This window comes from Hippocampus comes, unplaced genomic scaffold (genome assembly GCF_001891065.2).
Source record: "Hippocampus comes isolate QL1 unplaced genomic scaffold, H_comes_QL1_v1.1 scaffold86, whole genome shotgun sequence".
NCBI lineage: Eukaryota > Metazoa > Chordata > Actinopteri > Syngnathiformes > Syngnathidae > Hippocampus > Hippocampus comes.
The window spans coordinates 1,493,381-1,510,074 of record NW_017805882.1 but is presented as its reverse complement, the minus strand read 5'-3'; the positions used below and the strand labels follow the sequence as shown (position 1 = coordinate 1,510,074).

Sequence of the window (16,694 nt, the reverse complement as noted above, 5' to 3'; positions counted from 1 at the left end):
AGGCTACAGCACACCGCGCAACCCTTGTGAGGATAAGCTGATTGGAAAATAGATGAATGGATAACTGTATGTGTTGATTTATTATCTGTTACATTTATTTATTTGTTAACTTAATGATCTGCCTTAACCCCCGGCCTAATTTAGCTGGCAAACGGCGACTAAGGGGAGTACCAACATTTATTATTTTCCACTTTTGGCAATGGCAATATTATCACATCCAAGAAATCATTTAGCATTTCTTTTGCAAAGTAACACACTTCACACACCCATTTTCATTTTAATGAAGACCACAAGACATTCTTTTCAAAATGATTGTATCCTTTATTTTGAAGATGATTTGTTGATTATTATTAGTTGCTTTCAAAGACCTTTGTGCTCAACCCTTCTGCCTCACACTGAGGACGTCCGAATCCAATCTATGTTGAAACATCTCTGTGTGGAGTTTCCATTTTCTCCTCATGCTTGAGTGGATCTTCTCCGGATTCTCCAGTCACACCTGCCCCCACCGTCACATCTCGAAAACTTTCTTCGGTTAATGAAATACTCATAGGTTTGAATCAAAGTGTGAATGATTTGTTGCCTGTGTTTGACTTCTGAATGGTCAAACCTCCGAACCAGGTCATTCTTTTTTAGTGGATGTCATTCAGATGATTTATTCCCTGAAGATAAAAAAAAAAAAAACGGAAAGAGAGAGAAAAGGCCTTTGCAATTATTTCTATTTTGTCAACACACTGTACAGCCTGATATCCGAATGAGTATACTTATAAGTGATTGGGCCAATGGTGACTGGCTTCATTGGGGCAGAGTCTGAGACAGAGCGATGTGCCCTCCTTGTGCAAGTCTATGTGGTGGGAGTACATGAAAAGCAATAAGAAAACGTTGCAACCAAGTGGTTAATAAACAATGGACAAGTAGTTGCCATGCTGTGAATCAAACAGAATAGAGTATATTACTGACCGGAATGCAAGAGTGCCTCCTGCAGTCACACAGGCTGAGACTACAGTGGAGGTAAACATCTCGGTATTCTGCCTGAAGCAAGAAGAAGAGGGCAGCGAAACGAGCCCGAAGCGAAGAGCCACTCTCGACCACCGACACTTGTTGGCGATCAGCGGGACATCTAAAACAGCCGAAGGGACATCATTCTGTTTAAGTCATGAATCTCTAGTCATTCCAACTGAGGGGACGCATACTTGTTGTGGATGAGAGAGTATCGCTCAGCGGTTGCAGGGTTTGGGGAGTGGGAAGCAAAGCAATCTTCCAAAACAAGTGCCAAGCTGGGATCACTTTTGTCCACAGAGACCCCCACATACAATGGTGAGCCCACTGGAAGGAAAACTGCACCCGCTGCATAAGGCTCTGTGTAATTGGAGTTGTGGAACAAGACCATGGAGGCTCTGGCTTTGTCAACCGACCTGACAATAGCACCTTCCAGACTGTCAAGAAAGAGTACTGTCTGTTCCCGAGTCAAGTCTCTTCATTCAAACTGACAGCAGCGTATTGATATTCTAAATCAGTAACAATTTTTTTGTGTTATATATCTGCGAATAGGTGAATCCACGTGCGCCGACCCGTGAGTATGTGGACCATGACCTTGAGGTCCTTCTGTTCATGTACTCATATCATTTCATTCACTGAAAATTTTGCATTCCAAACAAAATCCTCAAAGTCCTGAGCATCACAAAAGACAGCACAACAAGAGACCCACCAGACAGATGTGTGAAGGTGTAGTGTTTTTTGTTTTGTTTTGTTCTTACCGTCAGCGTGTTTCCGCAGGCATCTGCCTTAGTGTCGGCCTCGTACCACACAATGATGCCACTCTGCACCCTGACCCAGGAACAGTTGTGGACTGCCAGGTTGCCAGAAACTGGGTTGTAACCATCACTTGTTGTGCTAACCGAATTCAGGCCCACTTGGATTTTGTCAGGACCACAAATAAGGTGTGAAGGTCTGGGTGAAGGTTGGTCATCTAAACAAAAGAAAAATGCATGGGTTCATTAATTTCATAGTTTCAGTGTAATGATGCCAAAACTCAATCCAACTACAAGAAGCTACCTTCACAAAACACTGCAGCATCCTCGTGGTGACCACAGTCGTGCGACCCAATCCCTCAGTGATGGCACTCTCCCAGCTTTGCTTCACTTCCGGTGCATCTGACGTCGTCCAGCCAAATGGGCCATGTGCCCTCTCCAAAGTGAGCATGAAGTGGGGCTGCCAGGGCCCTGCTGCAGCCCAACTGTCTGCACACCACTTGTGCATGCTTCAGGTCCCAGTTGTCGTCACACACTGTTCCCCACTGTCCGCGCTGGAAGATTTCCACTCTGCTGGAGCAGGAGCTGTTTGCACCATTCGCCAGACGGACCTCCCCCTCATCGACTGGTTGTGCTGGTGGTGTTGGGAAAGGATATGTTGTATTAGTGGTTCTCGTTGTTGTTGTTCTTCTTGCTGAATGACTGTGACCCTCTGTCGTTGTACCCATGACACCGGTTGTTGTTTCAGAGGCGATTGTTGTTGGCTCCATTCCAGAAACATCAGGTTCGGGTGTCGTAAAATAACTTGTTTCATTCACCGCTGAGAACAAAAGAGTTCTGTTAGACTGAATGACTCCACAAAACCTTTATGACAGGTTTCAGTGTCATGATGCCAAAACTCAGTCCAACGATAAGAAGTTACCTTTCACAAACCACACCGGCATCCTCCAAGTGAATACAGTTGTGTCTCCCAAATCCATGATGTCGGCAGTTTGTGATTGAGGTTTCATTTCCAAAACATTGGAAATCATCCAACCAGATGGGTCCACGACCCTGTCCAAAAGCTGCTCTGGGCAGTGTTAAACAAGCCCTGCCGCAGTCCAACTGTCTACACACCACGTTGGTGTTGGTGAGGTCCCAATTGTCATCACACACAGTCCCCCACTGTCCATCATGGTAGATCTCAACTCTTCCAGAGCAGCGGTTGTGAGAGTTGACCAGCCTCACGGGGGAAGCAGCTAACACAACAGACAGACAGAACAAAAGAGTTCTGTTAAACTGAATGAATCCACAAAACCTTTATGCCAGCATACCATTAAAAATTGATTATCTACTGTATGTTCCTGCACAGTGTGCCCAATGAGCGCTTCACAAGTTTGAAGACGTAGTGGAACATTTTGGTGTGAACTCCAATCTGAGGGTATGATGAATATGTGAACTGCATCTCGCTGGAGGTTTGGAGTGAGGCTGGCAACCGGTTCAGGGTGTCCCCCACCGACTGCCCGAAGATGGCTGGGATAGACTCATTGAGTCGTTAAAATGACTCATTGAAATATTTTGTCATTCATTCATTCATTCATTCAAACAAAAGAGGCTAGGTGTGACAAAAATTGCATATCTTATTTTTCAGATGATCTGTCAGTAGAAACGTTTTACTTGTAATGTTACACAGTACAATATTTAGTTTTCGACTAACCTTGCTACTGATATTGAAGTAGATGTGAGCAATGGTGCAAAGACATGAGGAGAGGAACAAGACGCTGGATGAGTCATACATCACGTCAGACACAGAAAAGCTATTTTTAACTTTGAAACCACTTGGGTGGACACTGATTGGTCAGTATGAGGAGGAAAGGATGAAGGTTCAGAATATATTAATGTGGGATGGTACTGTATGTTGAAAAAGACAATAGCTCAAATAATCAATCATTTATTTGTTAACAACACAATTTATTGTTAGGAAATAAGGATTCTGATTCAAAAAATATTTGTTACGGAATCTGTGCCAGCACTCCAGTTTATTATGTAAAGTCATTGATCTCGGTTGCCATTAAATAAAACAAACTGCCCCACCTCTAAATGCCCTAAATTTAAAGTATACAGTACAATCTGATCAAAAATGTTGAAAAGGGCTTATTCTCTTTGAGGATGCAATATTAATACAGTAGTTGAACAAACATGTCAATTTGGGGGTTTTCTGAAAAGTGACTATTATGGAGGTACAACAACGCCAGCAATTTGAAAGGTTACTTCCGGTGTAATATATGCCAGCTTGCACTTGATTGTTCTCTGATCCTTTTGTGTGTGTGTGTGTGTGTGTGTGTGTGTGTGTGCGTGCGTGCGTGCGTGCGTGCGTGCGTGTGTGTGTGTGTGTGTGTGTTTTGTTCCTCAAAACATATTTTAACCACCAGCAAACCTACCTTCATAGTTTGTGTTATTTATACAAATAAATCAATATCTTATAAGAATTTCATCATAGATTTCACTGAATAACTTCATGCATGGAGATAACAGAATATCTTCACGCACAAAATCAGAACAAATCTGAGCAACCCAAAAAATGAGTTAGGTGAAGTCATGTTGAATAACTAACTTATTGTAGTCATAAATAAAGATGTATAAATATATAATTATAATGTTATAAATTGTTTTGCCCTTGGCATGAACTGTGTGTCCATGGGGGTCGCTATTGTCGAGTGACGTCAGATTGAAGCAACAAAGTCGGAGTAGATATTTTTTCTCAGACTTCATTGCACATTCATTCATGGCATTGTCTGCTGGTCAGGCAGCATCTCGGCGCGGGACAGAAAGAGACTGGAGCGACTGGTCAGGAGGGCCAGTTCTGTCTTGGGCTGCTCCCTGGACACTCTGGAGGAGGTGGGCAACAGGAGGATGCTAGCTAAGCTAAAAGCTATGATGGACAGTCCCTCCCACCCCCTCCCGCCCGCCCTGACAGCACTGGGTAGCTCCTTCAGCCAGAGTCTGTTACACTCGCGCTGCAAGAAGGAGAGATACCGCCGCTCGTTCCTACCGACTGCTGTCAGGCTGCTGAATAAAAATAAAATTACGTGAAAAACAATTGTAAATAGCACAGCCACCTTATCTATATCTATATTTATATTGCACTTAATTGAACTGTGTACATTAAAACTGAAACATTTATTTGTGAATGCAAACACTTTGTTTTTCTTCTTTCTACCCCCAATTTTGCTGCTGTAGACTGTAAATTTCCCCAGTGTGGGACAAATAAAGGATATCTTATCTTATCTTTTTCTGGAAGCATTTTGGTGTTGTATAGAACAAATATCAGTCAGTACAATTTACATGTATAACTGTACATTGGTATGCAGAAAATTGACCCAACTCGCTCCATCTTCTGACGTCACGTACTCGACGGCGCCCTTGAAAGGCCCACATCAACTCAAATGTGTTTATGTGTGTCTGAGACTTCCGTCTTAATTACACTTTATAAAACTGGTTCTTTATGTTGTCTTTGTATCGTGTTTTTATAATCATCATTCATATGTTACAATAGAGTGCTCTTTGTATTTATTTAAAACGTTATAAAAATGGTTGGCTTTTGTGTGTGTGGGGTCGACATCTGTCTATCACTATATTCTGACACAATGACGCTCTACATCATGTTGTGACTATTATTTTATGTCGAATAATTACATAAGGAGTGTATACAACACACAGTGTCCCCCCCCCCCAGACCACACGTAGTGGCTCACATGGCGCGTGTGCTCGCGTTACTGTCCGTGTTGTAAAGAGACTCCACGCTGGAAAATGGATGTGCTCCACGGCTGAAGGGGAGAGAGAAACACGCGGCGGGTGGTGGTGGGTGCAGTGTATGTAACACGCATACTCTCGCGTGGAAACACAGAGGACACAAACGTGACGAGGCAGCCGAGGGGCTGTTACGCAACCATTGACCTACTAACACATATTTCTAGAAAGGCTGCTGCAACAAAGTGGAGCAAAGTGTCCGCCGGCGCACGACACGGGGCGACTCGACCAAGGAGAGAGATACCGGGGACTCGAACGCGCACAGACACCAAAGAGGGAACAACTTTTTTTTCTGGATAGGTTTTGTCTAAAGAAAAGGAGGAAACGGGAGCGAGACAGCTTTTGTGTCGGGGAAGCCTGAAGGTTGTTTTCCCCTCCTCCACCATTCAAAGGTATGTTTTGACGGCTCGACCCTCTCTCTTGTTTTTTTTTTCTTCTGTTCTTTCCTTCTATGTCTAACAGTTCGTCCAATAATTACCAATTCTAAATGTTAGTGCTTTCATGCTTTATTCACTGGTTTTAGCGAAAAGGACACGCTGGTTATTGTTCACATGGCGACTCAGCCGGCAACCCGCCCGTCACTTCGAGACGTTCCATTGGGCAAACAACACGTTGGGTTCTTTTGTCGCGCTAGTTTATGTCTCTCTGTTCCCTTTCCTGCGTTATTAGCTGGACCAAAACTAGACTGGAAACGCGTGTCTCAAATTGCGTATGTTCAAAGTCAAATTGTGTATGTTCAAAGTCAAGGTGAGGAAATTTCCTCCCGGTGGTGTTTTCCAGCGAGTCGACCGAGGCAGCAGCTCGGTTGCCGTTTTGCGGCTAATAATGCTAATAATACGCACTTGATCCCCGCACATGGTGCTTAGCTAGCGTAATGGAGATAATTTAAGTACCACCACGTTACAGCTTTGGTCATAAATTTGCATGTGGTTGTTTAGCGAAGCGAAATGGTGTTCTCAGAAAAAAACGTGTGTCGGCAGAAAATACAAGTCGGTTAATTTTCTGCCCATTCACCAGAAGGCTCCCCCAAAATGTCTTAATTCGTTTCAAAATGCCTGTTAAGTAAGGCGCAAAGTGTTGCTAAGGAGTCGAAGGGATGACATAACCAGCACGCAGCAGGGAGCTACAAATTTCTCTCCTGGGACACAAGGTCCTATAATTGATTCCCGTTTACACCCTGTATTATTCGTGATGTGATAATGAGAGGAGACGTTTAAAACAAGTCAGCACACCTGTGCTAATGCAGAATAATAATGTGAGGCATTTTAGTTGAGTGAAAATGTGAGTTAAAACAATACCCGGCCACCTAAAGACTCCCAACATGGCATTGTCGTGGCTTGACTGAAATAAGAAAGGAACAAGTGAACATTCAGGATGTGATGCAATGCATGGAAAAAGGCCTGTCTGGCAGGCAGGCAGGGTTCTGGTGAGCCCTTTCAGCTTGCCTGCTGCCAGCTGGTCTGTTTTTAGAGCGTCTGCGTTGCCATTTCCCAGTCTGCTTTTGAATGTAGGTCAGACCTGTATTTGGGTGACGGTACACACGGCATACAAGGCTACTCAGACTTTGGGTTTGACCTCTCAGTCTGTTGCTCTAATGAATTAAAAAAAAACATTTTCTGGAGGGCTCGTGCATCTGTACAAAGTGATGTGCGATTAACAACTGTAAGCAATTCTTATTAGCAATTTTTCTGGGCGGCCCAAGCTTGTAAAAGATGTGGTGCTAAAATCTTCCCATCATGTCCAATCTAGTTTTTATTAAGTCCTCCTGAGCCATATTATGAGCATTTCTAGATTGACAACTGTTTCTCTGAGGATGTATTCAAATGCTGCATATCTGCCACCAGTTGCAAAGAAAATATTAATATAAAGAGGACCCAATGTTATTTTTTATTTGACATTTTATCTGGTACAATTATTTAAACAATTTAGTGATTTACAGGCTGCCACAAATCAGCACACGCAGGGGTGCTTTCGCTCTCAAGTAGTGGTGACAGTCTCTCGATCCAATCTCCTCCTTTGAATCCATAGGCACAAAGCCGTGGGGCAAAATGGACGCTCCACGTGTGTGGTTGGATCTCTTAACAAGTTGGAGGAGGGGAGCAGGGATACCTCACTGTTGACTCACATTCGTCCCACTGGGGGTCAGAGGTGAAGCATTCCTCTCGAAGTAGAAAGTTCCTGGAAACAGTTTTAGGGTTTAATGAGGCCGGAAGCAAAAATACAGAACATGTCCTGTTTGTGCTAGGGCTGACATTACAGCAGTTAAGCGCGACCGCTGAACAGTTTGATTTTAAACTTGCGCTGAGAGGGAAGTAGCGGGGAATTTAAAGTCAGTCAACTGTAACTGCTGTGATGTCCACATTACACAAGAGCGATTCAGAGCACATACCCAAGAAGGGATAAAAGCAGCCCCTCCCCATGCAGTCCAGAGAGAGGCTGTTATGTGTGAGTTTGGCTGCGGAGATGGGTGTGTGCTCTGACATCAATGCCATCTTCAGCTATAATTTTTCATCTGCCTCTGATGCTCATTGTTCCGTGCTGCGTTACTGGCTCTTTGTAGCGTGTCCAGGGATTGATGTTGCGTTCAAATTGATCCATAATCGGGATGTTATGCTATTTACAGATTTCAGTTTGTCTCTTAATATCGTTCTCCTGAACCTCCTGGATTCCTTCCTGTCATCCACCCCTCTCTCCCCCCTCTTTCTTTTGGACTATTTATAGAGTGCACTCTAATACTCCTTCCTTCACGCGCCCTCCCTCTCTTGCAGTCCTACTGACCTATTTTATGGCGTACTGTCAAAGACGGGAGGAGTGTTTACTGCTAAGCATTGTTTCTAGGTCAGTGGGACAGCGCAGACGTATGCAAGCTTCCTTCCCACCCGCCTTTGTTCCCTCCCCTCCCTCTGCGGTCTTTATGAAAATGATTCGTAGTGGGAAGGAGGGGTTGACCCCTGAAATTTTCCACATCTGTTGTGACCAAATCTCTCTCTCTTCTGTTTTGCAATACTCAAGTTCATCTAAGAAAAAAATCAGGGGGTGGGGGGAAGAGCGACTGATAAAAGGCAGTCATACTGGTTTGGTAGCAAACCTTGTCTTTCGCCCCTAGTTATGAAGAAAACAGGTGTGAGTAAACAAGTGCTGCGGCATTGGGATTACACAAGCTTCAAGGTTGCATAGTTTTGTTTTGTTCCTCCCTCGCTGTTAGATGATGTAACAAATTCATCGTGTTCCGTCTTAAGTAGAATGATGCAGTAACCTGATGCTCACATTTAATAGGTATGTGGCACAAATTTGTAAAGGTACCAAAGTGATACGTTTTGTAAGCCGTCATTCGGCATGAGTGTTATAATTGATTTTTAAAACTTTGGTTGGTTGTGTGGAATTTTAATCGTCGTGTCTTGAAGAATTTGAGGCAGCATTGTTAGTCTCAACTAGTTTGCTGCCGAAAGAAACTCTTGAGAAGTTGTGCAACATCTTCACGAACGTTTTTTACTATTTAAAATGTAAAGTTATTTGCTTGTCATAGATTTTTCCCCGTAGTCGATCAAAGAAATGCAGTCAAAGGCCTAAGACCTTAAAAGAGATAGAAAGTAACCTAGGAGATGCTTTGAGTTTGAAAGTCACACGGTGACGCAAAATGGAAAAAAATGTACTTGTGCTTTCATGCCTCATATCTCATCTTCATGGCATAGATTTGATCTTTTGTGTCCTATTATTCAACACAGAAAACATAATGCAAACAATAGTTTCGGTAAACTCCCTCAGCATGACTGAGTACACACCAATAGATTTGTCAGGAAAATGATTTTCTTCCTATTGATTTAAAGTGCGGCGTTTATTCATCAAGATGGACAACTCACCCAGTGATTAATTTGGCCACAAAATCAATTACAGCAGTGACCGCTATTTGAATTGTAAGTACGGTAGATGAAGTCAAGTGGTTATTGCAGACCACTGTGCACTTTGCCGATCAGATCAAATAATTGCAGTTGGCTTGTAAGCTGCATTCACTTTCATTCAATGTAGAGCTAGACGATATGGTTGGAAGGCTATAAGGATATAAGTATTTCGTGTGTGTGTTTTCTTTTTTACATATACAATATACGTATTTATTGAATTATTATCCAGCCCTTCATCAATTTTACCTTTTTGGCGTAAGACATGTTATGTTAGGTGGTTTGAGTAACCATGTTGAGCCAGTACAAGGAAATCTAGTAGCTTATGGTCTCGTGTCAGTCGGTAAATAAAACAATTTTTTGCTCTGATTGTGGTACGAATAGTAGGTGATAAAATGATACATATTTGACAATGATATATTATAGGCAGTATTGTGTTCAAACCCCACAAATAAAGAGTCTCATCAATTTTGGGAAGTGTGCTCTTCCTCTCTCTGTAAAGAGAATGGTCTCTTGTAAACACCATTCACCAACAAGACTTGAAAATTAGTTTTGATAGACTACAGTGATACACTGACTATTCTGACCACTCAGACAATTACTGCAAGTCTAACTCTTTTTGTACTCCACCCCCAACCCCCCTTCCCTCTTTCTCTCTCTACATAACAGCAACGGCATTCAAGTCGGATCCTCAGGGAGACCCGAAGTAGACAGCCTGACCTACATCTTCTGTACGACACTGTGATGAGAAGCGCTGTGGCCTGACATGCTCCGCAGCTGTGCAGAACATTTGGGAAGACATCAGTAAACTCCAGTTCACCTGCCGAGAGACTCCACAGACTTGCGGTGCGCCAAGAAAACCAAACAACTTGAAACACAGGCGTGATCATTTTTTTGACGGATTGCTGTACGACACTGTGATGAGAAGCGCTGTGGCCTGACATGCTCTGCAGCTGTGCAGAAAATTTGGGAAGACATCAGTAAACTCCAGTTCACCTGCCGAGAGACTCCACAGACTTGCCGTGTGCCAAGAAAACCAAACAACTTGAAACACAGGCTTGATCATTTTTTTGACGGATTGTTTGTTGAGAAAATAAGTTCAATGTCTAAGGTGTTCATGGAGTTCCACCTGTTTTTAATCTTCTTGGCTAATTTGGACACTTGAATATTCTGATCGAGTAAACAATTGGCAAGAGAAATCAATGAGGCTCTCTCTTAGATGTGAAGTCTTTGCTGATCCCGCAACATAGTGGCAATAGTTGCATCACAAAGTCTTGTTATACCTGTGCATCTTTCCCGACACACTTGCTCTATTTCCACTCTGGCCTTTGCTTGGAAAAATGGAAAACCTGAATCTACACATCTCAACCACCAGCAACAAAAACAGTTTGATTTTAAACTTGCGCTGAGAGGGAAGTAGCGGGGAATTTAAAGTCAGTCAACTGTAACTGCTGTGATGTCCACATTACACAAGAGCGATTCAGAGCACATACCCAAGAAGGGATAAAAGCAGCCCCTCCCCATGCAGTCCAGAGAGAGGCTGTTATGTGTGAGTTTGGCTGCGGAGATGGGTGTGTGCTCTGACATCAATGCCATCTTCAGCTATAATTTTTCATCTGCCTCTGATGCTCATTGTTCCGTGCTGCGTTACTGGCTCTTTGTAGCGTGTCCAGGGATTGATGTTGCGTTCAAATTGATCCATAATCGGGATGTTATGCTATTTACAGATTTCAGTTTGTCTCTTAATATCGTTCTCCTGAACCTCCTGGATTCCTTCCTGTCATCCACCCCTCTCTCCCCCCTCTTTCTTTTGGACTATTTATAGAGTGCACTCTAATACTCCTTCCTTCACGCGCCCTCCCTCTCTTGCAGTCCTACTGACCTATTTTATGGCGTACTGTCAAAGACGGGAGGAGTGTTTACTGCTAAGCATTGTTTCTAGGTCAGTGGGACAGCGCAGACGTATGCAAGCTTCCTTCCCACCCGCCTTTGTTCCCTCCCCTCCCTCTGCGGTCTTTATGAAAATGATTCGTAGTGGGAAGGAGGGGTTGACCCCTGAAATTTTCCACATCTGTTGTGACCAAATCTCTCTCTCTTCTGTTTTGCAATACTCAAGTTCATCTAAGAAAAAAATCAGGGGGTGGGGGGAAGAGCGACTGATAAAAGGCAGTCATACTGGTTTGGTAGCAAACCTTGTCTTTCGCCCCTAGTTATGAAGAAAACAGGTGTGAGTAAACAAGTGCTGCGGCATTGGGATTACACAAGCTTCAAGGTTGCATAGTTTTGTTTTGTTCCTCCCTCGCTGTTAGATGATGTAACAAATTCATCGTGTTCCGTCTTAAGTAGAATGATGCAGTAACCTGATGCTCACATTTAATAGGTATGTGGCACAAATTTGTAAAGGTACCAAAGTGATACGTTTTGTAAGCCGTCATTCGGCATGAGTGTTATAATTGATTTTTAAAACTTTGGTTGGTTGTGTGGAATTTTAATCGTCGTGTCTTGAAGAATTTGAGGCAGCATTGTTAGTCTCAACTAGTTTGCTGCCGAAAGAAACTCTTGAGAAGTTGTGCAACATCTTCACGAACGTTTTTTACTATTTAAAATGTAAAGTTATTTGCTTGTCATAGATTTTTCCCCGTAGTCGATCAAAGAAATGCAGTCAAAGGCCTAAGACCTTAAAAGAGATAGAAAGTAACCTAGGAGATGCTTTGAGTTTGAAAGTCACACGGTGACGCAAAATGGAAAAAAATGTACTTGTGCTTTCATGCCTCATATCTCATCTTCATGGCATAGACTTGATCTTTTGTGTCCTATTATTCAACACAGAAAACATAATGCAAACAATAGTTTCGGTAAACTCCCTCAGCATGACTGAGTACACACCAATAGATTTGTCAGGAAAATGATTTTCTTCCTATTGATTTAAAGTGCGGCGTTTATTCATCAAGATGGACAACTCACCCAGTGATTAATTTAGCCACAAAATCAATTACAGCAGTGACCGCTATTTGAATTGTAAGTACGGTAGATGAAGTCAAGTGGTTATTGCAGACCACTGTGCACTTTGCCGATCAGATCAAATAATTGCAGTTGGCTTGTAAGCTGCATTCACTTTCATTCAATGTAGAGCTAGACGATATGGTTGGAAGGCTATAAGGATATAAGTATTTCGTGTGTGTGTTTTCTTTTTTACATATACATATTTATTGAATTATTATCCAGCCCTTCATCAATTTTACCTTTTTGGCGTAAGACATGTTGGGTGGTTTGAGTAACCATGTTGAGCCAGTACAAGGAAATCTAGTAGCTTATGGTCTCGTGTCAGTCGGTAAATAAAACAATTTTTTGCTCTGATTGTGGTACGAATAGTAGGTGATAAAATGATACATATTTGACAATGATATATTATAGGCAGTATTGTGTTCAAACCCCACAAATAAAGAGTCTCATCAATTTTGGGAAGTGTGCTCTTCCTCTCTCTGTAAAGAGAATGGTCTCTTGTAAACACCATTCACCAACAAGACTTGAAAATTAGTTTTGATAGACTACAGTGATACACTGACTATTCTGACCACTCAGACAATTACTGCAAGTCTAACTCTTTTTGTACTCCACCCCCAACCCCCCTTCCCTCTTTCTCTCTCTACATAACAGCAACGGCATTCAAGTCGGATCCTCAGGGAGACCCGAAGTAGACAGCCTGACCTACATCTTCTGTACGACACTGTGATGAGAAGCGCTGTGGCCTGACATGCTCCGCAGCTGTGCAGAACATTTGGGAAGACATCAGTAAACTCCAGTTCACCTGCCGAGAGACTCCACAGACTTGCGGTGCGCCAAGAAAACCAAACAACTTGAAACACAGGCGTGATCATTTTTTTGACGGATTGCTTGTTGAGAAAATAAGTTCAATGTCTAAGGTGTTCATGGAGTTCCACCTGTTTTTAATCTTCTTGGCTAATTTGGACACTTGAATATTCTGATCGAGTAAACAATTGGCAAGAGAAATCAATGAGGCTCTCTCTTAGATGTGAAGTCTTTGCTGATCCCGCAACATAGTGGCAATAGTTGCATCACAAAGTCTTGTTATACCTGTGCATCTTTCCCGACACACTTGCTCTATTTCCACTCTGGCCTTTGCTTGGAAAAATGGAAAACCTGAATCTACACATCTCAACCACCAGCAACAAAAATGCCATGGAGGTGGACAGTTTTACTTCCTACAGCGATCTCCCATCCCCTCTTCCTGAGGGCGGGGCACGGGCCAGCCGCCAGGCTAAAGGTTCCAAGCCTACTGTGGCATCTCGCCGCAAGCGGGAGTTCATCTCTGATGAGAAAAAGGATGATTCATATTGGGAAAAACGGAGGAAGAACAACGAAGCAGCAAAGCGCTCAAGGGAAAAACGTCGCCTGAATGACATGGTTCTAGAGAACCGGGTCATGGCCCTGAATGAGGAGAATGTTCGTCTAAAAACGGAACTACTTCAGCTCAAGTTGCGCTTTGGACTCATCACCACAGCGTCCTACATGGAGAAAAGCCAGCACCTCCCGCTCAAGTAGCGGCTACTCCAGCGCATCCCAGGTGATGCTGAACTCAGACTCTTCGGAAACCGAACAGCCCAGCCGCGGTGAGCGCCACTCGGCGCTCCCCAAGTATTCTCCCAGAGGATCTGTGTCGGACTTGTCTGATGGCTCCTCAAGGGACAGCCCCGAGCCTTTGGGCTACAGCATAAAGAAGGAGCCTGCCAACATGGAGATGGCAAGATTGGAAGGCACTGGACTCTCTGGTGGTATATCCAATGGATTGCCAAGCCGTGCTTACCATGGCATTCATCCTGCTTTGATGTCTCCTCAACAGCAGAGTACACAATTGGCTGAAGCTGTCATAGACTACCAGCAGCAGCAGCCGAGCCACATGGAGGCCTCTACTTCCACTGCCCAGGCCACTTCTTCACAAAGGAGCGTCATTCTGTATCGTTCTAGCAGCGGGTGTTACCCCATGGAGAGCCAGAGGCCAGATGAGCAGCAGAGCAGGACGCATTACGGCCAGCACTCCTCGAACTCCAAGTTCTCCGAATGTTCAGTGACCATCGCCGAGGTCGCCGAGAAGCTGGAGAGGACAAAGACGATGGACTGTGAGCAGTACGAATATTCTGAGGAACTGCAGGCACAATACAACAGCCAACAGCACGAGACCCACTACAGCTTTCGAGCTCAGGAGAACAGCCTTGAGCAAGCTGAGAGCCGGAACCCCTTTGCTCCCAATCTGATCCACAGTACCGAGGAGGGCATGGCGGTGTTCTCGCAGCACAATGGCTACCTCAACACAATGGATGAAGAGCCTCCAGTTCTCACCTATGAGGGAGGCCCTAGAAGCGATGGCTTCGACCAAGAGAATTCCTCTGCTAAAGATACGTCATCTAGTGACGGGGACCCCCGGAGCTCCGACAAGGAGGCTTTGACCGATGACGAATCCCCCTCTTCATCATCCTCAGACATTAGCAGCTACCACCAGAAAGCTTCGGCAACCACTGGGCCCCACGGAGAGTGCCAAGCTGAGGTCAAAGCGACTGCCCTGCCCCACAAGCTGCGCCTCAAGAACCGAGCAATGTCCACCGGGGCGACAAAAGCACAGATGGAGGTCTGCGTGGGCGTCTCCATGTCCCCATCCCCCACCCTGCCCCAGCACCCTTACCTGGCACTGCCAAGCAACTCTAACAGCAGCCAGGTCAGCAGAGAGGCAGAGAATGATGTGGAGTACACCGAGGAGGTCAGACCTCAGCCGGATGAGAGGTTGGACTCACAAAAGGCCGCCAGCAGTGGTTAGAGGCGCGTACAATTTGGAGGTGCTCTAGTTTCTGCAACTACAGCCCCATTCATCTTGTCAGCAAAAATGAGGCCTAGCTTGGAAATTACTTCCATCCACTTTCACTGTCACCTGTTTCCCTTTATTCTCTCCTACCTCCCACATGTCCCTCCAGTTCAAATCACATCACTCACTGAGGGAGGGAACAGAATGAAATAGTTTCAGTCTGAGCTACTTCTGGCCAGCGGACACATTTATTGTGGCATTATAAGAACATTTCTTTGACCAAAGAATATTTGTTTTTCTTTAATGTCACCTTTTGTTGGTACAGTAACGGCGTATATTGGTCCTCTTTGAATAACAGTCAGTCCTTTTCACTTCAAGCACTTAGATTGTAAAATGTTGTGACATTCATTTGCATCGATGAGGTATCTAATTTGAAAAGAAAATGTGGCAAAAATAATTTAAAAAAATCTGTCGGATGTATATGTCTTGAACTTTAATGTGGTAAATTGTTCAGACAATTACAAAGCAAATTCCTCCAAGATCTAAAGCAGGGGTGCCCAAATCTGGTGCTCGAGAGCCGCTATTTCAAATTCGGAATCAGGCGTGTTGGAGGAGGGAGACATCTAAAACAGGCTGGATAGGGGGCTCTTGAGGACCAAACTTGGACACCCTGATCTGAAACAACACACATTTAGTTATATGGATGACATTGGTATCGGTTTTGGGTGATTTGATCACTACAACACCAAAAGCGGCCCAAACATTTGAGTCCCCTAACGGTCAAGGGTATGCAGTCGTACGATGTTGACAAGCACAAGGCGAGCCTTCCTGGCTGCAACAACAGAATGGATACAATTTGTCGAATAAAAAGATGACTCACCCATCCCAAACCAGGAAAGCTGCTCTGTTTTTCCTCATAAGGTGCCTCTTTTCTTGTGTCGTCACATTGGCCGACAATTTAGCAAAGCCCGCTGTGCACTGAGTTTAAGCCGCCACACTAAATCTGAATCATACAATTTTTTTTCAATAGTTTCCCTTCCAGGTGCCTGCCTCTGGCCACGATGTATAAATGTAAAGTTGTCTTGATCACTTGTATACTGCGGTCACTATTTTTATTAATATTTTATATTTGGTTAATATTTTGTCTATTACATGTAATTTTATTGTCCTCTGTGTCATTTTGCTCTCTGCTCTTCCCGGTTGTGCTGTGTATTTGCTCATGCAACCCCATGCAACGATTTGTACTCTGTGTTACTGTATAACCAGTATCGTTGGCCTAAACCTTGTGCGGAAATGAGAACCCCCTAAAAGCCAAGCTTGTCCATAAGTGAACATGTTTGGCTCTACTTCACATGGACATGTGCAATGGTTGAACAGAAAAAAATGTGCTTTATTTTGATTGTAAAGGTTGAAAATGGGGAAGAATAAAAGGTTGTTGAAACATCA

General features: G+C 43.9%; 2 protein-coding genes and 1 long non-coding RNA gene across 3 annotated transcripts; 2 read left to right on the top strand and 1 right to left on the bottom strand.

The window, feature by feature from the left end:
• Positions 1-300: 300 nt before the first annotated feature.
• LOC109527261 (uromodulin-like) lies at positions 301-2,589 on the bottom strand. The gene is given in 7 exon segments (XM_019889065.1): positions 301-659; positions 766-841; positions 958-1,117; positions 1,191-1,453; positions 1,632-1,947; positions 2,043-2,382; positions 2,473-2,589. Coding segments are annotated over 7 exon segments (1,221 nt in total). The 5' UTR covers positions 2,519-2,589; the 3' UTR covers positions 301-639.
• A 2,926-nt stretch (positions 2,590-5,515) lies between these two features.
• Positions 5,516-10,293, top strand: LOC109527407 (uncharacterized). Its single transcript, XR_002170520.1, has 2 exons — positions 5,516-5,929; positions 10,103-10,293. It is a non-coding gene; the product is annotated as an uncharacterized LOC109527407 (long non-coding RNA).
• Positions 10,294-11,564: 1,271 nt separating this feature from the next.
• LOC109527371 (uncharacterized) lies at positions 11,565-16,694 on the top strand. The gene is given in 3 exon segments (XM_019889277.1): positions 11,565-11,813; positions 13,091-13,986; positions 13,988-16,694. Coding segments are annotated over 2 exon segments (1,677 nt in total). The 5' UTR covers positions 11,565-11,813; positions 13,091-13,585; the 3' UTR covers positions 15,264-16,694.